At 35.5% G+C, this 27,391-nt stretch overlaps 2 protein-coding genes and 2 long non-coding RNA genes across 5 annotated transcripts; 1 reads left to right on the top strand and 3 right to left on the bottom strand.

Moving 5' to 3' along the window:
• Positions 1 to 3,830: 3,830 nt before the first annotated feature.
• On the bottom strand, positions 3,831 to 5,350 carry LOC143447282 (uncharacterized). The gene is made up of 4 exons (XR_013114062.1): positions 5,104 to 5,350; positions 4,809 to 4,885; positions 4,545 to 4,623; positions 3,831 to 4,440 (listed from the first exon to the last, which is right to left on the bottom strand). It is a non-coding gene; the product is annotated as an uncharacterized LOC143447282 (long non-coding RNA).
• An 8,851-nt stretch (positions 5,351 to 14,201) lies between these two features.
• On the bottom strand, positions 14,202 to 18,835 carry LOC143446441 (phospholipase B1, membrane-associated-like). Of its 2 annotated transcripts, none has more exons than XM_076946073.1 (13): positions 17,892 to 18,348; positions 17,711 to 17,775; positions 17,385 to 17,457; positions 17,233 to 17,291; positions 16,935 to 17,046; positions 16,743 to 16,857; positions 16,604 to 16,655; positions 16,314 to 16,457; positions 15,993 to 16,172; positions 15,773 to 15,877; positions 15,563 to 15,658; positions 15,302 to 15,364; positions 14,202 to 15,119 (listed from the first exon to the last, which is right to left on the bottom strand). In XM_076946073.1, exons 1-13 carry the CDS (start codon positions 17,980 to 17,982, stop codon positions 15,006 to 15,008), a joined length of 1,269 nt encoding a protein of 422 aa, XP_076802188.1. In that variant the 5' UTR covers positions 17,983 to 18,348; the 3' UTR covers positions 14,202 to 15,005. The 2 variants fall into 2 exon arrangements, with proteins under 2 accessions (XP_076802188.1, XP_076802190.1); XM_076946075.1 differs by lacking the exon at positions 17,892 to 18,348 and adding an exon at positions 18,367 to 18,835 and having other exon boundaries at positions 14,214 to 15,119.
• Positions 18,836 to 18,979: 144 nt separating this feature from the next.
• LOC143446442 (arrestin domain-containing protein 5-like) lies at positions 18,980 to 21,768 on the bottom strand. The gene is made up of 8 exons (XM_076946076.1): positions 21,313 to 21,768; positions 21,069 to 21,185; positions 20,885 to 20,974; positions 20,648 to 20,784; positions 20,307 to 20,461; positions 19,953 to 20,211; positions 19,758 to 19,869; positions 18,980 to 19,626 (listed from the first exon to the last, which is right to left on the bottom strand). The coding sequence occupies exons 1-8, from the start codon at positions 21,443 to 21,445 to the stop codon at positions 19,496 to 19,498; spliced, it is 1,134 nt and encodes a 377-aa protein (XP_076802191.1). The 5' UTR covers positions 21,446 to 21,768; the 3' UTR covers positions 18,980 to 19,495.
• LOC143446443 (uncharacterized) lies at positions 21,314 to 23,294 on the top strand. Its single transcript, XR_013113932.1, has 2 exons — positions 21,314 to 21,451; positions 21,775 to 23,294. It is a non-coding gene; the product is annotated as an uncharacterized LOC143446443 (long non-coding RNA).
• The last annotated feature ends 4,097 nt before the right edge of the window (positions 23,295 to 27,391 follow it).

Below are 27,391 nucleotides of genomic sequence, written 5' to 3'. Positions count from 1 at the left end.
CCGCCATACAAAGGCGCCGTTGAGTAAATTTTCTATACGGGAAGAGCTATTTTAATGTTAGTAAGCGGACATTGCTTGCATCTTACCGGCCAGCGGAAATGGAATTTGTACATGTATTGATTTGACCATGGTAGTCAGGTTTACACAAACACCAGTCTAACGTTTACAGTGGGTTTTGTGGAAAACTGAAACAAGATTTAAAAAAATTTTTGGAAACGTTTTGAAAACTGCACAAAATCTTGGTCCTGCAATTTAGCTCTGATGCATAGCCTGCTAAGGTTATAGACAAGGTACTTTGCACGGTTGTGCTAGAAGACCTGAAGTGTAGCTCCAGTGAAATGGCAGTGCATATGTTTCGGTAACATGCAGTCAAATTCTCAAAACCATAACTGCTTAAACGCAGGCAAGAGCAGCTCCGCCTACAAGCCCGGTCCCCCGTCTACTGGCCATTTCCCCCTCAAACCCAATTTTATTGGGCCCTAGCTTTTTTACGTCTTCGTTCTCTTTCGTTTAAGTTATTACATTTTCTTGTGTGCTACTACAAGATCGTTGTATACGGCTTTCCAAAAGCGTACAACTTAAATTGACAGCTATTGTAATTATTTATAAGTATGAGAATACGTTTCGTTTGAAGGCGTTAAGCGGTTTGTGGCGTAAAAAAACAAAATTTTGAGCGGGTGAGCAAACACGGAAATTTTAGACCAAAGTTTTTTTTAAACTTCTGTTCCCCTTTAATCGCAATCTTAAATATACCTAAAAATGATGTGAAGATAGAACCTTAGTTATTCTACGGTATTTCTTTTCCTGGAAAGTTGCATAAACACAAACTTAACATAACTTTTTCGAAATTTCCAAAACTTCTAGTTTTACCTAAACCGAAGTCTATAAATGGAAAAGTATAGTGTTATTGCGAATTTTATGTAGCCTTCGTATAACAACTTAGCTCGTGTCTCTCTTCCTTAATCTTCCTTGTTACGTTACCAAGTTGGCGTTTGCTATAAGTTATTACACAGAAAAAGTGGATAAAAAGCTGTATTACTCATGTAGAAAAGTTGAAACCACTTTGAAATTTATTGCTTTTTCGGATTTCCACCACGGATTTGGCCAATAGAAAGGGTATAGTTGCAAAACAGTATATTACATTGAAATAAATATTTTTTACGAACGACTGGTTTATAAATATCTTAAAAGTACAAAAGCTATGCTTAATCGGCGCAAAGCCTCTTTTGGTTTATTATTGTTATGTTTGTATGTTCATCAACATTTGGCGGTTCTGTACGACAGTGCAAGCGCTGGCCAGTTTTTTTGCTATCAATGGGTCAGGAGCGTTTTGATTACTTTGGTATTATAGAGAAAGATTTAACAAATCAAATTTTATACGAATTTTTTGAATAAGTCTAACAAGAAATGAAAACTCAAACAGTCTCTTGATCTGAGCGATATGTCGGCTCGTATATTATATAAACAATCTTTGCAATAACAATATGGTGTAATTTCCTTAACATTTTTCAATAATTGCTTTTGGGCAACTTTTGCAATCGTAAACTATACATTACCACATTTTTTGATGTGTATTACGAAACGGCTTTCTTACTTTTGACGTATGGTTTATGCTTTGTTATTTAAGTCGGCATAATTGAAATTTCGCTTGTTTGTAATGCTTACGCTGCAAGTAAAGTAAAACATTCTGTTCTCAAGGTTATTTCTTTGATTTTCACAAAGGTTTGTTTCCAATTTAGACTATATAAGTGACTGTAAAACCTGTTGTGACTTTAAAGATTAATAACTTGCCATTAGAGTACGTGTGCATTAACTCTAAGTTTGTGCCCTTTTGTAAATTTCGTGAGCCTCCTTAAATTGAATGCTAGCAATGGGCTTGTCCGCCTTCACCAAAAATTCCAACCACGATTAGTGGTTGCGGAAGCAAGGAGTACCTCACACGTGTTCACCTGCCATGTAAACACGAACGCTAACTCACCATTGTTCTGGTGTATTTTTTTCCAGCTTATTATTTCTATACTTAGTGTTGAAATTCAGATACGTTATAGATCGGACAGTCAAACGTTGTGTAAGCGCAACCTACCGCAGAATATTTAAGTATGATCCAGTCCGGCAACGGCAATATTTGCCCCGATATATGAAATTAGGATGATATCAATAGTTTCCGTTTTCGTACATACCTTACGTGCTGCAAAAAGAAAACGAAATAAATATAAGCATTAATAATTTGTTGCATAAACTCCACCATTTACAATCGAGGCGATACTTCGTCTTAAATTTTTTTAATTTGATGATAATACGTAATTAAGAATATAACTACGACCATCATGTTGGACATTTTTCAAACAACTTTCTTCTTAGTACGCCAGCTGGCTGTTATGACATTGTAGACATGCCGCGCCTTGACATTTTGGAACCTTTTGCGGGTTTGGTGGCCATGCTAACCTACCATCTTATAGCACAATTGTATTATTGCTATCTTGTATGTTTTTAGCCCTTGGGCTTTTCCATTTTTTCCTGTTCTTTAATAGTCTGTGAGCATGTGTTTTATTCTGCTGTAACTATAACGGTTAGCATCGTAACTTTCAATCTGCACAGTTAATGGCGAAAAATAAACAATAAAATACAATATTGACTTGGTTTAGAAAGCCAAACCCATAGTCCAAAACTTTGGTAGTTCTTGTCACAAGAGCGAATTTAAACCGAAAAATCGTACCAGCCGCTCTCGGTCACTAACGGAATAAAAAGTATAAGTTAAAGGTTTTGGAAAAACCAATGAAAAGGTAACTATAACGAAAAGTAACTTTTTTTACGTAAACCAGGGACAAAGACGCAACGATGTCAGATTTAAGCATGACTATATATAACCATATTCATTAATTTTTTTATTTGGAATATATAAGCATATGTATAAACGTTATCTGCGGTGAACGCAAGTTTGTGTAAATTTGAAAACTGACACGACTTCATTTGAGATGCGACATTAAACCTTTTATTGAACCATTAATCTTTTGACAATTATTTAGCTTGAACATTGCACGAACTGTTGACCGCTTTAACCGTATTAACATATACGAGCGCCTCAGCGGCCGAAAGATTAAGCATATTATACAGCTTTCAGCTTTCAAATTTTTCCATTTGTCACGATAAAATCCTTCCGTAAATGGCACCTCTTTTAAGCTTCGAGGCAAATTGGGCTACCGCGAAAAATGTTTTGTGTTTCCAAGTAATTTGCAAAAACAAATCATGATAAACAAAAACCGATATCTTTTTATTCTCTCAGCAGCTATAGCATAGGCCTGTCATTGAATATGCATTATTTTATGGTTACAGCACTATTTTATTATACATCTCATATAAGTTGTTGGAAATGCAAAGTTTTCTACAACTTAGATGTTTTCGGTATAACTTAAGAAAGCAAACCGTCGACGTACCTGTTGCAAAATTATATAATCATTTTTGTGTTAGCATATTTTTTCAAAAGGATCATTATCAGCACGATATCACCCTTAATTCTTTAATCTGGCTCTTTTATCTTGTCGACATGTTTGACCACAGCTGTTACTTAGCCGATTTTAACAGGCTTTATGATCATAAAGTGGTTCACACAAGCGAGAATCGCTTGTGGCGCCCCGGGGCAAAACAAACGTATATGTACTGTCGTTTTGAATCAGTACAAGGAAAAACTTGAACACTCCCGCATAAAGTATGTGTACATATTTAGAGGACGTATACAGAATTTGATAAATACGAAAACTTTTTAAACAAGTGGGTCGTCGAGTGTGGTCGTCTCATTTCTTGGTTAAAATTTAAGATAAATAATGACACAGTTGACATTTAATTCACCATATATTTTGTTTGCAACAAAAAGAAAGTATATGTTTTACTGAAAACACAGCACAAGAATACCATATGCAGCAAAAATAACATTTGTAGGCTAATGGCACTTTCACATTGCTATGTTGTATTAATAGCACAGTGACCAAGGTTCGACTTTGTATAAAATGTGAAAAATAAATAAAATCAAAAAATTGCCACCATATCTATCGCCTACATAATCATTGCCATTTGTTAATTTCAACAAAATATGTAGCAAGGTAAAAATTACATTCATCTTTTGTCGAAAAAAATAGAAATAAAAGCTTTGCGAGAAATGGTAAATTACAGTTGGTTGCAAAATGACAGAACACGGGATTTATTGCTATTATTATTCTACAGGCTATATTGTAGGTCTGTTCGTACGACATATGTTTCTTTCTATTTATTTGCAGTTGTACATAGTTTGTACAATTACTGTTGTTGTTACATGTCCACAAATGAGCGTTATAGTTGACATCATAGAATTTTCATGAGAATTACACTATTCTGTGGCTTCTTCTTATAAGATTCTCGACAAGTTTTGACTGCATTTGAATATCCAGCGACAAAACCAACACTTTACTGAAACAATTAATAAAGTCATTAAAAACGCATTAAATTATATAAATTTTTCTAACAAATTTTAAACCTTTTAAACTCATATCATGCAATCTTATAATTCTTACTTTTTTTAGTCACTTCAGAACATTTTTTCAAATATTTTTGAGTTTTACTGTTTCTTAAGCAAATGTTGCTGCAATCAACCTAAACAATAATTACTTATATAACTTGAGTAATTCTCATGATTCCTCCAATCTTATAATTATTTTACTCAAAGAGTATAAATACTTAAAACACAACTACGGGCTCTAATTAAAGCTCTTTATTTTTATAAAAAAAAAGTTTAAGTTGTTAAGTAAAAGTATTTTTTACCAATTACTTCCACTTACTTTTACTAGTGCTTTGAGTTTGTCTTTATTTTTATCCTCTTTTGTCACTGTGCTTGTTTTTTCCGACGTCCTAGAATCTTGATCAAAATATAAATTATTATAACTTATAAATAATAAATCTTCTCGATCCGTGTTGCAAAATCTTAAAACGTAAATTGGAATTGCTTTGGTAAACCTGGGTAGTTTTATAGTATAAAATCATTTGCGCTAGCTTTGTCGGTACCATTATTATATGATAAAATGTAATCTAACGATTGTAGCCGTTTGCTTTTATAACTCATGAAGATTTGCTAACCTGCTTGTATTATGGCTAATGCGCACATAAGAACCAGCATTGCGACCAAAGCATTCATATTTTCGTCGAGCTTCTACTGAGTTGAAAGACACGATTTTGTTCCTTTCCAAGCTGTTTATCGTCTGACTAGGAGTATAAATCGCACGCGCTTATATATGAATGCAGCCGAGTTAGTGAAATTAGATTAGAGATTGTATAGCTTATACATGACGTATTACGGTGGCGGTTAGCAACCACATGATATTGAGAAAGTTTGTATCATCAGTCAAATCATGGTAGTGCCATTATTGTTCAACGTGTCTGACACTACATGTTTGGATGGCACAGCTATATCACCGTGGGGGATTTTTTTCTCTTAACCTTTAAAAAAATGTTTCAAACAAATATTGATCGCAATTACTCACAATCCCATAATACGAGGTTGTACCACTTCTGTAACAAATATATCACTTACTAAATAAATGTGCGAATACTGTTTACGGCCAAAAGCTATTATAATAAAGGATTAAGTAATTCACAACGTTATATTTGTCCCCTGAGGTAAGAGTATTTGTTTTCGTTTTTAGAACACTTTTGTAATACAATTTAACATGATACTATTTTGCAAAATCAATTCATAAGACGACACAAAAAAAAGAAAAATAACGACAAGCTTTACGGCTCAGCCTTTACGGTCCAGCATTACACAGGAGTTTATACTTTTTTATAAAATATGCCATTTAGTCTGTTTTTTATAATACTCCTGACTGACAAAGTTATTAAGTCGTATATATTATTGGCAAAATGTCATACAAATCCCGGTAATCTTCCTTATTGGAGTACGTTTAGCACGTGCTTGATTGTAAGAATGTTTGTCGAATTCTTATACGGCATGTCATAATGTAAACCTTGTATTTGTCAAAAAGCGCTTTGAAGCGCATATCGAATTGAGTAATCAAGATTTCTACTTGCGTAAGTTCTGTGTGTATAATCTCACTGGAGAATCGTGTATAACTATCGTAACAATTTTCGTTACGATCGTAACAACTTATGATTAATTTTGTAATTTAGTGTTTTAAGTCGTTTTATTTAACCACTATATGAGCTACAGGCGAAGTACTTTCAAATGACTTATGGTGTTTTTCTATTTATTGTATTTAACCACTGCTCTCACGTAAATATTTTTAAACATCGCAAGTTATTTCAACAATAGTGTATTTAACTTTATCACCGATGTAATTCCTGGCATCATTAATATGCATAGAGTGGAAGCTTCTTAACTTCACTTTGCTGAATAGCAAAATTCCGATAACATGTTGCAATATCACTGTAGTCCCCGCGACTGCAGTATTTAAAAAATTTCATTATGTCCAACTTCGGACAGCTTGAAGTAATTTTAATAATCTCTCACTGGACAGGGTATAAAATATGTTTCATGCCGATTTTTGTCGTCTCCGTAGTTTTGCTGCTGACATAACAATTCGCTCACTTGTTTACAATGCATATTGCGAAAAACATTGTTCAACAAAATTTAAGCAAAGATTAAAGATTTGCGTCTATAACCAAAATTTACAATGACTTCAGCACATATTTCAAATAACTAAAAGTGCCTATAGTGCAAATATTTTCTTATAGAAACAGCGATAAAAATTGACTGTATTTGCTGTTCTAGACAATCTGAAATTTAGCAAATCTAGACTTTGCAGTCAATATTCCTTCCCCCTCCCCTTGAATATATGCGCTGCTAAGTTCAAACTGTCAAGTGGAGTGCAATCACCGCACTTACACCATTGCTTTTTTCTAATATAGTTAGCTACTACAGACCTGTGCCATAGTATAGATGCATACACATGCGTCCTATAAGTATTGTTTTCATTGCATCACTTGCTAGAGTGTGTAAATGGTATAGTTTACCTAGCATGCAAGTTCGCACATGACGGTGACATCACTGAGCTATTGGTTTGCCAAATACCTTTATGTTCCACTTTATTTTCAAACGCCTGTGAACATTTTTTATGCCCTTATTAATGCATAATTAGATTTATTGGTCACCGGCTTAATTAACCGACATTAAGCCAACCTTGCACATTACCAGCAGGGCCGTATTTGTTCCATTGTAATCCAAGTTGAATGCAGGTTTCTGAATGCAGGTGTATACTTATTAGGTTGCTTAATTACATTTATCATTGATAAATAACTTGTACTCCAAATAAGTATGCATAGTAGATGAACTAGGTTTATTGATTATTATTCATCCAATTATTTGCAAATAAGTATCAAGATACCAAACAATGTAATGGTTAACTTAATTCAGGTATGAAATAATTAATGAATAAGTATGTGAATGAATAATGAAGGAATTGGTAACCAACTTCATGCCGGTCAAGTATAAGGTTATTTCTACGTTGAGCCATATTCTAATAAAAGACATTTTGCTTTGGCAACCTAAAATGTTTAGCGATCTTGATGGATTTTATGAACAAGGTTGATTTAGTTGTTTACTCCGTTCCTTGAACTCGACGAAGATGATTTCTGGAAATTTTTTTAGTATTTTTCAAACTTGAGTGAACTGATATTCCGAGCTAAAGCATATATTTTCGTGAACATAACTTGTAATCTGCGTATGGTTTATGTCCTCCTCTTCGGCTTAAATTTTCCAAAAACGATGAAGGTGATTTTAAAAACTAAGTTATATATTATTTTTCTCCAAGCTAACGTTCTTTTCATTAAGGTCAAGTCTTAAAAGAAAACAACATCGATGTTGCATAAATCCATGAAAAGCTTTTATTTTGGCTGACGTACAACAATGAACAAATGTAAGTTAAACTTATAATTTCTGGTTTTAAACTTTAAAAACTATGTGAAAAAAATTATTCCGACTCAAAAACTGTAAGTCAAATAACTATACGATATTTTCCAGTTGAAGTCAGGTGCTATGAAAAAACGTTTCTTTCCTGGATGCAAATTTAATTATCAGTAATTATGAAGTGGTGAAAGTAGATTACTGACAAACACATACACTCATGCACAATACCACTTTCGCTATCCAGTTATACGTTGTAAACAAGTACAGGTCGTGTAACCGCAAAGCAATGTTGGTATCCGTCGCGTCAGAATTCACGACATGCGGTAAGGTCATCAACTGAGAAGGCAGGACCGATTTACCTTTCGTAAAACCAAAGCATGGACACCTAAACGCAATGGCTTCTCACACTGGTTTAACAGATTTGGAGTATACTCACTAGTCCCTAAAACCTATAACTATTAAACCAATAGAGGAGTGTTAGGAGGAAATGGAGCAAAATGGAGCTTCGAGGAAAAACTAAAACATGCGTTTTAAAAACATATCGACAAACCGTAGCGACACCACTGTTCTGCAGATACATCACTTTTCCGCCCAGGAGGCTTCGGCAGGAAAATGCAGTCTTCTAAATTTCCAAGGCTGGAGTTATTGCAAAGATTCTACTTTTGGCTCTTTTCTTAGAAATTCTATTTGGGGAATTAAGGGTTAGTATATTGTTATGAAATAATAAGGATATTGACTCCACTTGCTAACTTCATTTTATTTCATGTCCCAATAAAATTTAAAAGTTAACTTTGGCAGAGAATCTTCTTTTATGAATGCTGCTTTTTTAAAGATTTTAAATCTGTCATAGCTCTATAGTTTTATACAATGCCAAATTTGTCGCGTTGAAATCAGAGAGAAAACGTCTTTTTCCTTGAAAGGGTTCGTTTTGCCCCATTTTCCCCAATTTTTACTTGTTTTTGAAACTCACTTAACTTGATTTAACTCGGGCAATAAAACATGTGGAATTAAATTTATACCTGGTATATTTTAAGGCAGCTAATGTGTTCAAAGCCCTCCTGGGTGAGATGCGGTGAAGGCTGCTTCGTTTAGTTGCCACTTTTCACATCGAGCGTGATATAGCCTACGCTTAAAACAAATTTCAAATATAAAAGACATATATTGTACCAAGAAAGAGAATTTACAAAGTCTTAGAAATAATTGCTGTTGTTACTTTTAGTCAGTTATTGTTAATAAAAATAACTATACCGACATATATTAATTTTTCAGAGATATTATGATATAAACTTTCTAAGCAATGCACGCCTAATGCAGTTAATTGCCTATTCATAATTGGGTCTGCAATGAGGCAGAAACGGTCATATAATTTTACCGCAGTATTTTACCACAGTGTATCCGTGTATCAAGCCAACCAAAGAAGTTGTTGCAAGGTACGTATTTGCAACTAGTAAGCAACAAATCGAAGCATCGTTAAAAGAATACTTTCAAAGGCATAAGGGCCTAAGCAAAGATTGTAACTACAAGGCGGTGTGTGCGGTTGTTTACGGCGAAGAGGCAGTCCGTGATGTGTTTATTACCGGCTTGCAGTCAAGTAACATTCAGTGGAAGTTACTGGAAACCGATAAAGTAGACCTCAACACTATTTTTGAAAAGGCTTGCGCACTCGACAGAGCTCATCGCAGCTCGGAGCAGTGTTCAGCTTCCCGGGGGTGCGGAGAGTTGATTCAACATATCTCCAGTGAGTCACCTAACATTGCTAGCAGTAAAAGCATTCAAAGCAATGCCACTGCCGCAGTTGAAGAGAAATGCTAGTTTTGCAACTCACGTTGACACGCCAGAGCGAATTGTCCTGCTCGGAATTCAACTTGCTTCAAATGTGGAAAGAAAGGACATTTTGCAAAAGCTTGCCGGTTTTCGTCTGAAGATACTGTAGTCGCCAGCGCCGTTTCTTCAACTTGCCAAACGGTAAGCCACCAATCGAAATTTGTTGTTCAAATTACAATAAAGGGACTGTCGGCGAGGGAACTTATAGACACTGGTGCTACAAATAAGCAGATAAGTATGGGGTTTTTAAAGTGTCACAATCTCAAAATGATACCCAGTAAACGTGCGGTCGGCTTGGCAATAAGAGGTAGCACATTGCAAAGCGACGGTGCCTGCATCGTTGACGTAACAGTGTTGGATAATCTGTACAAAGGTGTAAAGCTTTTGGCGATGGAAAATCTATTTGTCGACGTGATATTAGGCGAAAACTTTTTAAGCCGTCATAAAACTTTTAAAGTTCATTTGGGCGGATGCAAACCACGTTTAAGCATAACTGCACTCTCACCTCTAAATACTTCACCGCCTCGTTTATTTGAACATTTTGAGAGAAAACTGCCGCCCAATTGCAGTTAAATCACGTTATTATACTTCAGCAGAACGACACTTTATTGCAATCGACGTCGCCCGACTACTACATGAAGAAATCATCGAACCAAGCAACTCTCCTTGGCGAGCCCAAGTGGTGGTAACTAAAAACGAAAACCATATTAAAAAGTGACTATGTATCGACTACAGCCAAACTATTAACAAATTTACGCTATTGGACGGTTATCCGCTTCCAAAAATACAAGAAGTAGTGCATGATGTGTCGCAATTCTCCATCTACAGTACGCTAGATTTAAAGAGTGCGTACCACCAGGTAGAATTGGCGCCTAACGATAAGATTTTTTACCTCATTTAAAGCCGGTGGTAAATTGTACCAGTTTCGCCAGATGCCGTTCGGCTTAGCTAACGCAGTACCATGTTTTCAATGAAAAAAGGATGAAGTTATATCAAGCAACAATTACCGCGGGACTTTTGTTTATCTCCACAATATTCCCATCGGCGGTAATACACAGCAAGAACATGACATTAATTTACGCAGGTTCCTAGAGTTGGCTAAAGAAGCCCACTTAACCTTTAATGACGACAAATGTGTTTTTTCTACTGATTCTATTGACTTGCTGGGCTACCGAATCAACAAGGGCGTCCTTCAGCCAGATCCAAATCGTGTTGAGCCTGTTATGCAACTTCCTGTTCCAAACGACTTGAAGTCTTTGAGGAGAGCTTTGGGCATGTTTACTTATTATGCTCAATGGATCTCAAAATATTCTGATAAGGTGCAGCCTTTGGTCGAGGCCACTATTTTTCCCTTAAGCAAAGTATCAATAAACGCGTTTTCCGAACTCAAGCACTCCCTGGCGCAAGTGGCATTGCCGAACATTGTGGAAAACATTCCGTTTACTATCGAAACGGATGCTTCGGATGTGGCAGTTTCGGCAACTCTTAATCAGAAAAATAAACCAGTTGCATTTTACTCTAGAACACTTCGTCCGCATGAGCAGCGCCATCCAGTCATAGAGAAAGAAGCCACCGCCATCACTGAAGCCGTCATAAAGTGGAGTCACTTCTTGCTGGGTCGCCATTTAACTTTGATTACGGATCAAAGGTCAGTCGCTTTCACGTGCGACACCAATCGGCATAGTAACGTTAAAAACAAGAAAATACAACGACGGCGTATGGAATTTAACCAATACAGTTACCACATAATTTATCGTCAAGGTGTGGAAAACGCAGTTCCTGATGCGTTAAGTAGAGCTTATTGTGCAATGGTTGTAGATAGAAAACTTCTCCAAATGCATAATTCCCTGTGTTATCCGGAAGCGACAAGAATAGTTCATTTCATTAGAAGTAAACCCTTACCGTATTCTGTTGAAGATGTTAAGAAAATGACTGCTTCATGCCAGTTATGCGCCAGAGTGAAGCCCCGCTACTACAAACCAAGAAATGTGCCACTCATCAAAGCAACTCAACAGTTTGAACGACTGAGCGTAGACTTCAAAGGCCCTCTGCCTTCTTCCTCAAGAAACAGGTACTTGCTTACCGTTATTGACGAATACTCACGCTTCCCTCTCGCTTTTCCCTGCAGTAACTTGACGGCCAAAACGGTAGTGAACTTAAGTCAGCTGGTTTTTATCTTCGGACTACCAACGGGACGGCGTTCATCTCACGAGAAGTACGATCATTTCTTCACAACAAAGGTATTTCTACAAATCGAACTTCTATCTACAACCCTCAAGGAAACGGTCAATGCGAACGTTATAACTCCATTGTTTGGAAAGTTATTGAACTTGCGTTGAAGTCGCGAAGTTTACCCATAACGCAAAGGGAATCTGTTATTTTAGAAGCTTTACATTCAATTAGGTCTTTGTTATGTACATCTACCAGTGCGACACCTCGTGAGAGGTTAATCCTGTATGAAAGACGCTCCATGTCAGAACAATCGCTGCCGTCTTGATTACTTGATCCTGAGCAGTGTATGTTAAAACGACAGAACACCAGCAGTAAGTATGGACTCGCAGTAGAAGAAGTGGATTTGATTGAAGCAAATTCGATCATGCCTTTGTTCGCTTCCGCGATGGAAGCGAAGCCACGGTCCCCATCCGAGGTTTAGCACCGGCTGAAAAAGAAACCGTTGAAACTACGACTGAACAAGACCTGGAATCAGATAAGAGCAATACTCTTACTATTACTTCTTCACCACCAGTTCACGTCGACTACCGCGAGACCGCCAGTGAAGAATGAAATAGCGTCTCACTTAAGAGGAAGTTCAGTGCTCCTTCTGACACGGAGAGCGAAACGAATCAACCTCGGCAGCATCCTGCTACGAATTCGACACCGCAATACCATGCAGATGACAACTTCCAGCCACACATAACGTCGATCCTCACGCAAACGGCGTCCACTGGAAAGACTGAATTATAAAATTTTTGAAAATACTTAGCATAAATATTAGAGAAGATGATTGCTATATTGAGAATTTTATGTCTCTATTATATCACATCTATAAGTAAGATGTTTGAGTATAACTCCATCGTTGTGAGTTTACTACCAAACAGTTACGTGGCCCATAGCTCATCAGTAGATGCATGTGAAATGAGTGATGTCAAATGTACGCGTACTGTAATAACTGTTGACCTTTTATTAGTTTTTAGATGTATGTCCTATTTTTATTTAATTAAAACCCTAAAACGTGGGTGTCTAATTGTTTGCTTATTACAATATCGATTATATAGAAGCTACTTAATGTGATCACTCTGGGATTAGAGTATTTTGTTTCGGCCAGCTGTCATAATGCCCGAAGGATCTCAAAAACCGAAGCCGTTGCAATCTAAATCGACACGTTTATAGCCACAAAAGAACCAAAAACACAGGTATTGATCCTTTGTTGCTCTGCTGCATGTGTAATGCCAATGAACCCCATAAAGTATAAGCAGTATGACTTCAAAGGAAAAAAAAATTTAACTACGTTTTAGGAACACGCGTATGCAGAAAGAAAAATGCTGAAGTTCGAAAGTTGAAGTTCGAAAGTTGAAGTACGACGCCCATGAAACTATATACCGTATTATGCTAGAATGCAACAACAACTCAGCAGTGCATGGAGGAGAAATACATGAAAAAAATGGTTATAATAACGGAGATATTTGTCATATTAGTAAACGGGAAGTTTTATATGAAAAAATTGGGGAACGTTCCAAAATTTTTGATTCATTTTTATGAAAAGCTAGTTTATTGAAGGCTTACGCTTATACTTTATAAGCTTATGTCAACCTTCATGCAGTCTTGCATCGCAAATTTTTAGAATGATATATAAACAGAGGTTAAATCGTTTTTGTGCAAAATATTAAAATATATAATTTCTTGTTAATATTTTCAAGCCTAGTTAAATTAACTTGTTTTAAATTCTTATCTTTATTGTTTTAAGAATGGTTTTTCTTCAAACTGAAATATTTGTCAGGCTAATAATGTCATGATAAGCCATAATAGCCTAACAACAATTTGTTCATGCTCCTTGTTGTCAAACAACATATTTTTTTATGTAACGTTACAGTTTCCGATATGCACAACAACAGAAGAATGTTTTGAGATGGCTAAACCTCTGGCACAATCTCTCATATTCCAAAGAGGATCACTCATCATGTTATCAGTGATCACCTAGCGACATCTTGCGACTTCAAGCTTTTTTTTCACCAGAAGAAATAATTCGTTTAGTGTCTCTTTGTGTGCATTTAAGTAAGTTATAACTATTTTCAGCCAAATGCTTTACTGCAGGCTGCCTGGTAACCTAGTGATTAAACTCCCGGTTCGTTTCCACAACCGGGTCATACCCAAAACCCTAAAAGTGGAGTTTTCAGCTCCCTCGTTTACGTTCGGCACAAAGAGGATTGTGGCTGGCCCTGTCCTGTGGCACACCAGCGCATACTTACCATATATACTATATATCTACAAAAGGCAAAAAATGTAAAAAGATAATGCTTTTCTAGACCAAAACGAAGTTACTTTTAAACAAGCACGACACGTTTAACAGCTTGTAATAAATGATTAAGCTCAACACAAAGTAGGTCTATAGTGGTAGAAATCAATGGTTTTATAATCAAAGCATTTTTAGATGGTGCAATACTTGAGTACAACGCAGGGCAACAAAACGTTGTAGAAAAAGTCGGTTTGTTTCGATAAATTTCCAACGCCAAAGTGTTTCGACATCTTGGAGTTTGGCTATGAGCCGTACAAAAATTGAGGTCAGTGAACTCTTAACTACAAAACAAGTTTAATGAGTAATAAATCGATTAAAACTTTTTATTACGTACGTATAAAGCATCGTAATGGTAGCATAGCGTAAATTAAAACTAACGCGAATAACCCTTGGTTTATTTGTGTTGTTGATACACGTGGCAATTTTGGAATGATGATGAGGTTCATTGTGGTGCTTAAGAAAACTTCAGAGGTCATAAAATAAGTTTTGTTTGTTAACAAGCAGTTACAACCAATGCCTTTGAAAATGCCGCTGTGCATTCTGATTGTGATCAAAAATGTTCGTTTTGTACAGATTAGATAATAATTTTATTAACACAATAGCTTATTAGTAACATTTTTCACACAAATTACTAAGAGAATTTTAAGACACAGTTATCTGAAGTAAACTGTGTGGACCGAGACCCGTAATATTGAATCCATGCCTATATATACACTATACAATTACTTTCTACAATTACTTAGGCCTACGTTGTAAAATAAGAACGAATCGTAATGATTTTCACAGCTGCAAACATATGCTTATGAAGCAAAAAACAAAGAGCTTTATAAGACATGGTCTGTTAATTCCTGCTTCTCCTCTGCTGTTCTTGCTTGTGTATATATATGGGGCTTCCTGTAAGGTAAGTATTCGTTGATGCTTTGATGAATTTAAAGTGGCTTATTACCAGAAAAACCTAGACCATAAAATACAATAGCAAACTATGGTAAACTGATTAAAATTATATTATCAGCAGCAATAAGGTTTACGATATAACTCAACGAGTTTTCTATATATTTACACAAAAACAACGTCACCTCAGTAGGGCACTTTAAGTTTTTGATGCCCCATTTTGTTGTTTTTTGCCCCACGGGTTCCAGCTGAGCATACAAAAGCATTAACATGAAATCAACGGCCAACATTCAATAAGCAAGTTACAAAAGTTTAAATCAAAGCACTATATATAACGTTCTTTTCAAACGTTTAAATTTAAATGGTCAGTCACATTTATCAGGTTTATGGGAATTCGTTGTTTTTAATTTCAATTCTACATCAATTATATTACATTTCAATTTTACCATGTTATTCCACAGATTCAATGCTCCCATTGCGTGTCCTTTTGAGCTAAAGTGAAAGCAATCGGGAGCGAAAAAGGTTGCATCAACTTGTCCGTCCTATATGTATATAAAAAATGATGGAAATTATAGCGGAAAAAGTCTGAGTTTTCTTAAAATTTCTATCGAAATAAGATAATTAGTATGTAGAAATGGTTTATTTTTTGTATTTACTTCTGTATAAGGCAGCACAGAATCTCGAAAGAATGGCTGAATAACAACGCTGAAATCGTCTTTTGTGTCATATACACCGCTATCTATTAAGTCTTGCGCAAGACTCTGCAAAACGTCAAATGAATGTGAAAGGTTAAAAGAACGAAGTCAGCTAAAAACATCAGTTAGTGTTAGACACTTGTATAACGTAAACTTTTAATGACTTATTATAAACTTATACCTGATACAATTTGTTTTGTTTTCGTATGTGTTCCGTCTCTGTTTCATTTGCTGTCACTACGTAGTTGCAAAAAGTGGTCTGGAGCACTTTGCAACTAGGAGAAGCCCCAAACCCATCAGGTACTTGAGGAAGTAGATAAATTTCTAGAATTTCTATCAGATTCACCAACGCTCGTGGTACCTGTATTTAATGAAAAACATTTTTTATACTTACCTGGAATATTGTGTGACCTGTGTATCAACTTACGGCCTTAAACTTTACATAGGTCTAAGTCAGATTGAAAATTGCAATTCTTTCGCTTCTTCAAGCGTTGTAATTTACCTGATCATGCAAAATGTCAAGACTCTCTTTCAAGGTTTTTACGTAATTTTCCGGAGAAGAACTTTCATCTCTGTTCAAAGCGCACAAGTCATTTCCTCCAATGAAAATTGAAATCAACTTCCAATCTTCCTCAAAACTAATTCTCTTAATTTCAAACAGTGCAATTCATGGCTTTGCATTAATTAGTCGATTTCAGTTCAACATAACGTATTAGAAAAATGCTCATGGCAAAAAATCATATTTATTCAAGTACTTCAGTCAACACAGTTAAGACTTCAAACCGGTCTTACGGAATCGTTTTTCATTTTTTGTATTAAATTGCGGGCCTGTTCTGGCATATCTCTGTAAAAAGAAGAAATATAAGAATGCAACTAACTTAAACCAAACATTTAGAAATGCGTTCAAAAGCGATTACAACAAAGACCATACCGAGATCGAGCTCCTCCAACGGCAACGTTGAACCAAAAATCTGTTTGGTTTGCAGGATCTATGTTCCGTCCGATGGAATAACCTTTCACATCAGGTTTGAATTTTCGAAGAATATCTTCAAAAAAACAGTAAATTTTCAATTTGTATAAAACCGTATTTCATTTTCTTTAAAAATTATGGAATATCTTGTACTTGGTATTGTTAATGATGTCTCAAGACTTTCTTCTCCTCCTATAGTCCAAGATAGACCACGATTTTCTATCGCTATGCCTGCTGCAGTTGTTGCCTCGATGCCAAACCCTGCCTGATATTACAATAGTTATAATAATCTTCTTATAATCTTGAATTTTAAACTCACTGAATTAGTAACCGTCTAAAACCTTGTTTGACCCCGTGTGAAATATTTATTACACGGGTCAGTGCTTATGCAACGTAAAGGACTAATATTTTATATTTCGGAACGCTGTTTGCAATCTTTATTGAATCTTACTGTAATGGAGTCACCCATCGCCCCAACTACATCGATATCACTGGGACGAAGTTTGTGAACTGCAAGCAAAAACATACAAATAAAATCACAAAGATCACCAGACAGATATAGGCCTACTGTATGTATTTCTCGTTGGATTTAAATGAAATTACCAGACGTAGGCTTTGGACAAGTAAGAGTAACGTCAAAGTCAGAAATCCCTGTTGACTTCTGGAAACTGAAAGGCTAGAAATATTAGTGGAACCTGTTAACACACTAAATACAACACGAACCTGATCGCAACCTTATAGTATTTTGCGTTTGCTGTATATATTGACATAGTGTACCTTGTAAAGGAAACGAACATACGTATATATAGACTACATTATCACTGTAATTAAACAGCCTGCGATTACAGCAGGGTTTAAACAGTGATAATTGTATCTATGAATAAAGAAGCAACATCTTGCAGATAACTAAATTTGTCAAAGTATTTTACTTTTGCATGAGACTTTGAGACCTTTTGAAGTTGTTGTAGTTTTTCCAGCCATTGTGCTTCGGACTCTAAAAGATATTTTTGTATTATTTTACGGTAAGTGTATTAATTTTATTAGAGATGTTTTGTTAATTATTGTGCGTAAGTCAGTGATCACTCATAATGACGCTTTAGAGATTTTTACGTTCTAAAAATAAGTATATAAACGGCCCGTTCGGAATCGATGACCGTTTGGTCATGGAATGAATATTACTCTTCTTTTCATTGTAATCCATTCACAACGTAAACATAACAATATCTCTTAACTTTTTTCAGTAATTATAACTATGACAACAACGTGCGTTTAAAGTTAACACATTTGTGTAGATGAAGTATATCATCCCCACAAACGCCGGCTACAACATCAAACTGGTGAGCAACTGGTCCTGCACAAACGATACAAGAGGTTTTGTTTGTTTTTTAAATGCTAAGACTGGCACTGACATTGCGTTTATTACTTATAATTACTGGTAATAATGTCAGACAAAAATCTAATTCAGTTAAGTTATGAAAGCCGGACTTTCTGCAGTTTCACGCTGGCAACAGCGGCCGCATTGGTTTTCGATAATAAAGTATAATTACTATATTTTGGTACTAACGGTATAACTGATTGGACGTACCGAGAATTTTACCGTGAGCAAAAGCTGCAAAGAACAGATACAGGCATACGAAAGGCAGCAACATGATATTACAAACAAACTCTTTCAAAATGATAAAATACCCAGAACTACCACAATATGCTTCGATAAGAAAAAGTTGGTCTCAAAATTAATAAACAGTTTTCTTAATACTGTCGGTATAAAGATGAAAAACCCAGCTAACTTCATATAATTTTATAAAGCACAATTTTGTTTTGCTTTAGATTACTATCGACTTCTGCACGTTATCTGTCGTGCGTAGATTAAAGCCCCATTCTTTAAATAGCCAAAATTTGTCAGATAAGATCGGCGCTTCTTTTTTTTTAGATCGGCGCTTCTCTTTGCTATATACGGAAGACAGTTAGTATGCGCCACCTCAAGGTAAAGTCAATTTACACTAACAATGGACATTTTATAAATATGTCTTCGGTATAAAACGCCGTATCGGTTTTGACATAGGTAGTATGTAAAATATATCGTCAGAGCTTTGTTCAAAATGAGTTAAGTTCCACGTAAGGGTTTAAGAACATATCTTTGTTAGCTTGTAGTCTACATATTTTATGCAATCTATTTCGTGTCTGGAAGCATTGGCAAATGATTTTAACATTTTAATTACGAATAACTACAAAAAAGCGCGTACTAATAAAAGATAACTCGTAACACTCCAATTGAGAAAAACAGACAAACAAAAACTGTAACAAACGCGTTATTAAACACTTCACGTATATAGGCCGTATATAATACATACGTATATATAATATATAATATAATATATACGTATAATATATAACGTATAATAAAATATATACGTATATAATTATAATATATTATTATACCTGGGTATATCCAAGTACAAACAAGATAAAATTTCCAAGAAAACGTATAAAAGTTGAGTTAGTTGAAAAGTTTTAAATCCATTGAAAAAAAAACAGAAAGTATGTGACAATCTAATAATATGAGTTATTCTTGTGTTTTTGTAGATCTTATTTAATTAGCAACTATTGTCGGATTTGCAGTTTGTTTCATGAAAAAGTCTCTCCCTTTTCTTGGGCCGCTTTCCAGCAGGACGACAGTAAATGAATTTCTCCAAGAGTAGTAAACGCTCGAGATGTTAAGCCCAGAAACTCGAATCCTTTGTCTCTGTCGACATCACTTCATCGTAACTGGGAGGAGATCCTTCGATGTCTTTTATGGTAACCTCCACAAGATCACTTGGATCGGAAGCGTAGCTGGATGATGTGGCTGCAAATAATTTTTTTCTTAAGGTGATAGCCAACAAAAGTAGGCTACAGAAACAGACTTTATGTTTTCGATAATTACAGTTGTTTGTAAACACGATTTGTGTGAGAACAACTAAAGTAAAAAAGTCTTACTAGACATTGAAGAATGATAATGCAAATTGGTTTTCCGTCTCTCTCCGATCACAAGCATTATGTTTTTGATCACAAGCTTTGTGGAGTGGAAACCAGAAGTGTAGCACAAAAGCTAAAACATCAAGTACAATTAAGGTAAAAAGGCGAACGTTCAGTGTGGTGATCACACACCAACATGCGTTCACTGTCTCTTACCGTAAGCGAGTAATGAACTTCGAGGAAAGAACAATTTCGCAACCAAGTTGAAACAATGTTCTTGGACGGAATGTTAATCGTAGGTTCGTCGATGTAGTTTCGTTTTTCGTGTGGCAATAGCGTCTCTGGTCTCCACGTGGCGACTGTAGTGGTTTTCTCCATTGCTTTTAATGGAGAACGATGTAACACGCCGGTCGTGCTTCGAGCGTAACAGATGATGTGTTGATTTAGTGATAAAGTGCAATTCATCGGGCTATTGCTGTGTAGTAAAGCAATGAATGTTAATTTTAAACCGGGATTTTGGCGTCATCTGGTTTCACAAAGCAAATCACAGACTTACATATAAAAGTTTACCTTTTGTTGCAAAGGTATCCATCTATGAGAATCTGATCGCCGGGAGCATAAGCACTTCTGTCAAGGAATATTTTAGCAGAGAGAACGGGTTTCTTCATCCACAGAAAATTTTCACCCTGTTTCTCTCCTTCGATAGGCAAAGGAAGGCAAGGCAACTGTAAAACAACAAAAACCAATATATTTCAAGAAAGATTTATTGTAACCTTAGTTAAAATCGTTTTCAGTTTGCATGGTTTTATTTTGTACTGTTTTGTGAAAGCAGCTATAGACTCTATAGTTGTTTTGTGAATAAAGATTACATGACTGTGGCTACAGCTAGACATGAAAATAAATTACTGTACCTCGGCGATGCTTGGGTCTGCAGACACAACCACTGGATCGTAAACATAAATTGGGCGAGTTACAGGCTTCACAGAACCAAACATTCCAGGTAATCTGCATTGTACTTGAACGATGTACCATACGTAACCATGTTTGCCTAAAGATTTTAAAATTAAATTTAAAAATGTTTTTCTGCAAAACAAGTTTACCAAAAGTGATCTCATCAATGTAACAAGGTAATTCAAAACCCTTCTTACTTTGGAAGGTGGACGGACAATTGGTTGGAAGTTGAAACACGAAGGGTTTTACATATTCTCCGGCAAGGATTCTGGTATCTCGGTTGCGTGCTACAACAGACGGAGGTTAATTAATTACGAGAACAAATTACAAGCATCGAAAACTTCCGTAATGGTGATAAAAGAAGAGATCGTTAGGACTCACATCCCCACAGGAGAGATCTTTTGCAGCAGTATTCTTCCTCTTCTTTGTAAATGTTTCTGTCTTTTCCGCTTGTGTGCCATCCGGTTTCACACCATCCCACCATGGATACAGTGATTTCTGAAAAGTGTGAGAAAGAAGTTAAAACAGAATTTTGAATCGACTTCAAAATTTCAGATGAAATCGTTAACTTGAATTTGACTATTTGTAAAAGCTTTTATAAGGTTTTACCAGTATCGTTATATACCTCTTATTTTTAATGCCTTGTCAAGATGCAAAGAGATAAACCCATTGACCACATCTCCAGGTTGGAACATGTTGGTGTCGCCCGAAAGGGAAATCGAAATCTGGTTCGGACTTATTTTGGTAGAACCAATCATTTTCTTGTAAGTAGATTTTAGTTGTGTTGTATGAGTTATATATAAGATATCTTGCACATACCTAAAAGCAGATATTGTAATATATCATCAAATAAAATTAAACATAAAATTTGTTACATTTTGTTGCGTATGTACATCTCTTTGTTGACACCATTGTACATAATAAAACATTTTCAAGTTATTTAAAATTTATAAACATGTAATTTAAAAAATATTTGTTTAAAATCTTATCTGAAATTTCTGTTCATCATAACTTTTACACCTTCGCATTTCAAAAAAGTTAACTGTTCACTGTGATCAAGGTTATTGCCAGCCATGTATTTATACAGACATGTTCTTTTTTCCGGGCGGTTCTTCATTGACCGCTTTCTGTGCAAAACATGACGCATTCTTGGAAAAGCGATTTAGAATCAAGTCGAGTCAACGTTTCCGCATCTGCGATTCATCTCTACGCTGGTATTATTCACTATATTTGCCATGTAAACAAGCATATACGCAAAGACTGCAACTTTGTTCACGTCTTGGTACAGCTTATCTTACAGAGTTTTACGAAACTTTGTGTTTAAAACTTTGAGCAATTGCTTACCGGTATACGTTGAGATAGAGTTTCAAGTGTTTTACTTTTTCTTACACTTTCCTTTTAGTTTGTGTGTTTTTAAGTAATAGACCAACAATCTTGTTTTTGCTGCAAAGCAGTCTGGAAAGCTTCACAGTAATCTCAAAGATTGTGCATTTCTCCGTTCCACGACTTAGCCAAGTTCTGCTTTCCGTCAATCAGTTTTGCTTTGTTAAACCATTTTGTGAATATTTTGTGAAAACATGTTTACACATATCTAGGCAACCGTTACAGGTTTATTTAATATAGTTTATGCTTAATAAACCATTTTATCTACAAATAAATGCATTAATGAACAAATAAAAATGAAGCAAGCATCGATGATACAATTTGTTATCTGCAAATGCTTAAAAATAAGTTTATACTTCCTAATGCTTACATGAACTCGCTTCTTTCCAGTTGCAGTATCACGTTTTGTTGTTCAATGCCATATATATTAAGTTGTTTTTTTGCGGGTCAATAAAACCGCAGCCTCGTGCTAGCAATAAAGCATTTCCTTCGATTTCCGAAACTATACAAACAGCTGTCATATTAAACAAAAATTAACCACTCACGCGAATTGTGTTTGACCAGAGAATTCTGTGTGATGTTTAAGTTGTTGATGATTTATTCGTACATCAGTTGTTATGAAATTTTAAGCCGGATTTTGATTGTCCAACTTCGTTTAACTGAAGAGGTGAAAAGCCAAAGTGTTACAGCCTGTATGAGTCATCCAAGCTAGAGGAGGCATTACCTTATTCTTTCATCGTGTACATTTTCATGGAATCGAAAATGTTTACAGGTTTTGTTAAACGGTAAAACGAAACAATGAAAAGTGCAAAAAAGTCGATAAATAGAAATTTATTCCATTTTTAGGTTTGTTTGCTTGTTTTTATTGCTCCTTTTTCCATAAAAGCGCGTATGCTGTCTTTTGTAACATATTCTATAAACGTACATAATACAAATCAAATCGTATAGTTGCATAGTTGTAGTAACCCATAACATACTGTAGTCGGTGCAAGAATTTATTGAAGATGGCAAAGTATTGTGATGCTCTATTTAATTCTTAAAAGAAAAAATATTTCTTCTTGTATTCCCTTTGATGCTACACAGTGTTTTAACAACATGTTGCATATTTAGTGTTTGTTGAGTGTTATTAGCCTATACCATTAAGAAGACTTATATATTTTGATGTAGTGAGCTCAATGTATAGATTTCTAAATTCACGGTTAATAAAAACTTTTGCCACATGCACTTAATGTTTTTATAAATTTGTTTTCATCGTTGCTAAGCTTTGCCTGCATGGGCAAAGTCAATTAATTGCGGATACCCAGTAGTGAAAGAGAGCCGTAACGAACAGCAACGCCGTTCTGGAATAGATTTTTTTACCAGAACCGGGTTGCGATATAAAGTACTGTAGAAAAGTAACTTGTAACATAAAATTTATTCAAAAACCAAATTCTATATGTATTAAGATTACTGTAAAAAGTAATGGCACAGTGTTAAAGTAAAATTCACTTTACGCAACGCTACTTACACTACGCTATGCAGAAAAAGTTTTAGCTTGGAGTAAGTCCAAACGACTTGCTAGTAAGCAAGCCGAGATAGCTTTTATTAGCTAATGACCAAATTCAGTCCAATAATGCTATAGATTTTGATTTCTTGGCTTTTTTCTTGCTTTGCGATAAGCCATTGTTTAAACGTTATTTTTGAGCCGTGGTATTATCTTACATTTAGCCGCTTTTTAAAAAGAAGTTAATTTCTTGTATTTTTAAACCGTTATACAAACTGAATATACTTTATAATTTCTTAGGTGCGTACGTTTCCGTGTGCGTTTTTTTTATTGGCATAACATTATTCGAAAACCTACAAAAGCTAATTATAATGCTGCATTGTAGTGATTGGATGCAAATGCCTTTCGTTAACAACCAAAGAGATGTGGCCACCTCATTAGACGTATAGCTGTAAAAATCTTTAAAGCATTATTAATTATCTACCTTTGAATGGCTTAGACTTTGCATTTGTGGTATCTTTTTACGCAGTGGCGGTTGTTACAATAATATCGAAGGATATGTTTGGCAGTTTAAAGTACAAGAAATCCATGAAACATTTAGCGATCAAATATGGAGCAAGTGGTCGCAATGAAGCGTGAAATGATTGCTGTTTGTTTTCGTCTGCGGTCCCATAGGTTCGGCAAGAAAGTTACGTCACTTTCAGTCCTGCAGTAGCCCAGTATATTTTAGCTTCCTAATGCAATAAAATGTCGGTGTGAGGTTGTAGGTAATTTTATGGTGATTATTGCAAAAAAGAAAAATGTCTTCCGAAATGTTTGATGGCCATGTCTAACGCGATTTTATGAAATAAGAAAATCAGCGAAATTTTGTTTATGCCGAATCTGTTGGTAAAACTCACCTACTTTTTTGGACATGGCTCTGATTTCACGCACTCTAGTAAACATCCGTTTCGGTAAATTTTCTTTGATGTCTTTAACTATATGTGGGATTATGTGCGTCTATGAGACAAGTCGCGTGTGTGGCTTAGCACGAAAACTCAAAAACAGGATGAAAATTTGTAAGATTCCCTCTGAGTCATAATGCCGCAATCAAACTTAAACTTATAAACTCGATTCTAATTTTAACACAAAACCGTCAATTTAGAGTTCAGACTCCACTTCTAACAAACTTGTTGTCAAATTTAGCACACAGGAAATTGTTTTCGGCATAAACCACTTAAGCCAAAGAAAAAGCATATCCATTGACATAAAGCGTTAGCCGAATGCCCTGCGGTAAGGACTTTCTTCAAGGTACAACTATTCTCTTCGTCAACTATACCTAATTAAACGTGTTTAATAGCCTGCGTTTTAATTTGTTATGTTACCATTATCGCTCGTTTTAGTTGCGCTAAAACATGTTGCATATATTTTGCAATATACAAAACGGCCAGAACTTTCACACATATTATGATTAACGAAAATGTTGCCAAGCATATCTGTATTGAAAGTTTTAAAGCGAAGTTTGTTCATCCTTTACAAGAAACTTTTTATTACATACTTGTAAGGCCACTTTCCGAAAATTTGAGTAGCTTCTGTATTGGGCCCTAGCTTAATATTCTGTTGTAAAGGCAAAGTTACTTGAACAACTAACCCAGAGATTCCCAACCACTGGTCCACCGACCACACAATGAAGCTGAAAGATTAACACCGATACTTGTACCATGTGTTGAAGTAAACATAAGAAGCACGCTTAATTTGCGTATCTTCGTTTGTGATCTATATGTTCTGGTAAATCGGGTTCGCTATCTTGTACCAATAGACAAAGTTGACCGACCATTCTATAGTAAGGTACCTGTACCGAATAAGGCATACCTAACAGTTTTTTGAAAATAACTCAAGAACCATAAATGAGAATAGACCGAAAAATCGTATTCTATTAGTGAGGGTATATGACTACAACATATTAGAATCACAATACCTGACAACCCCCCAAAAAATTTTTATAAAGAAATTAAAAATTCCAAAAAATGGGCCTTATTAGGAGCATGGGCTCCTAATAAGGCCCACCAATTTTGTGAGTACTGTATTTTGATTCAAAACATAGTAATAGACAACATATAACATTATTAGAAATTTCACATTTTAAGTTGTAAAAACATTTAAAAAGATTCCACTAGGCGCATCAAAGTAACTGCAACAATTTGCCAACTGATGACTGGAACCACTCTTGAAGTCTGGACATCAATTAGCCAAGCATCTTGTATGGGCCTTATTAGGCGCATGTGGCATCCACGAAAAAAATGTCACATTTTTATCATCAGAAAAATTTTAGCAAAAAAAAGTGCATTATCCTTTTCAATACTAAGTTGGTTGTTACATGAAAACTTCAGCCGGCTGACAACAGTTCATTTAACCGGCCAAATTCTCACTTACTTTTTTTCTAAATTAACAAAACCACCTTAACTGCAAATATCAAATTTTTGTTGTGCTCTAGCGAATCGGTTGATCACGTGACAAGGATGAAATCTGGTAAACCATCATGAATTTATATTAGTTTTTATGTAGGGACAAAATCTTTCATTTATTTGCACGGGTTTGCGAAATATGAGCAATGGGCCTTATTAGGGACAGGGCCTTATTCGGTACAGGTACCTTATATACTATATACCAAAATATAGCTAATGTATTCGATTCTTATACATAAACGTGTGCATCTGCTGCAGAGTTTCATTCAGTTTATTTGATTCAGTTGACTTTGCTTCGGTTCAATAAGTTGCAAGTTTCATCAGCGTTTCTCAATGTGTTGCCAACGTTGATCTACATGCAGTACCAGTCGAAAACAAAACATGTCTTTAGATTCCCGAGAACAGATTATTTGCCGACTCAGGCTCAACATGGCGTAAGCATGCATACGGAAATGATTGCATTGGTTACGATGATTTAGATTCTAGATGTTTTCTTAACGTCCAGATCTATAAAATCAGGAGCAATATTCTCATTTTTACAGATTTAATATGTGGTAATATACATCTTAAGTTATGTATAGATAGGGTGACCAAATTCACTTTAAAGAAATATATGCCATTTTTTTTAAAGCCGCATACAATTTAGGATTAATGAAATACATCTGTCCAGAAATGAAGTCATCGTCAATAACAGCCGTGTAAAGCTTTTCCAGTCAATTAAAAGCGTAAGAGACGTACCAATTTATCCTATGGGGCCCGGGGTATGCTTCTCGGAAAACATTGAACTTATGTGGTATAGAATGGCGTAGAGTGCATAAAAATATCCATTTCTCGCAATGAAGCAGTAGTGCATAGGCTTATATTCGTTTAAAACAAGGAAAACAGGAATGTCATGATTTTGACCAACAGCTATTATCCTGTGCTAATTAAGCGTGTCCTTGTTAGGGTTGATTGTTGTTAATTATTACTTGATGGATTGTTCGTTAGTCTGACTCCATTGATAGCGCGTTCATTAAACCCTGATAGCCTAATTGAGTATCACAATACCTAAGCCAAACCGTCAATGGGTTGAATATTGATATATTATTGATTCTCAACGAAACGGTTATTGTTTTTAGAGCACAGAATAAAGTTGTATTTACTAGACTACACAATTTCACCCGATTCGTGTGCTTTCCGCCCATTAAAATGGTTGAAAATGTGGTAAAATTTTCCAATTCGAATGGCAGGAAGTATGCCTTTCTTACCCTAGAGTAAGATATATGCATTTGGAATGGGAAGATGTTTACTTCGGCAGAAATATGGTTCGTGGGAAACCCCATTGCTGAAAGCAGGTCCCTTTTAATGGGCAGAAAAATAGACGAATGGGGTTTACAAACCATATTTGTGCCGAA

Source organism: Clavelina lepadiformis, chromosome 2 (genome assembly GCF_947623445.1).
Source record: "Clavelina lepadiformis chromosome 2, kaClaLepa1.1, whole genome shotgun sequence".
Lineage (NCBI taxonomy): Eukaryota > Metazoa > Chordata > Ascidiacea > Aplousobranchia > Clavelinidae > Clavelina > Clavelina lepadiformis.
The sequence above is the reverse complement of the archived record's forward strand: the minus strand, read 5'-3'. Positions and strand labels throughout refer to the sequence as shown.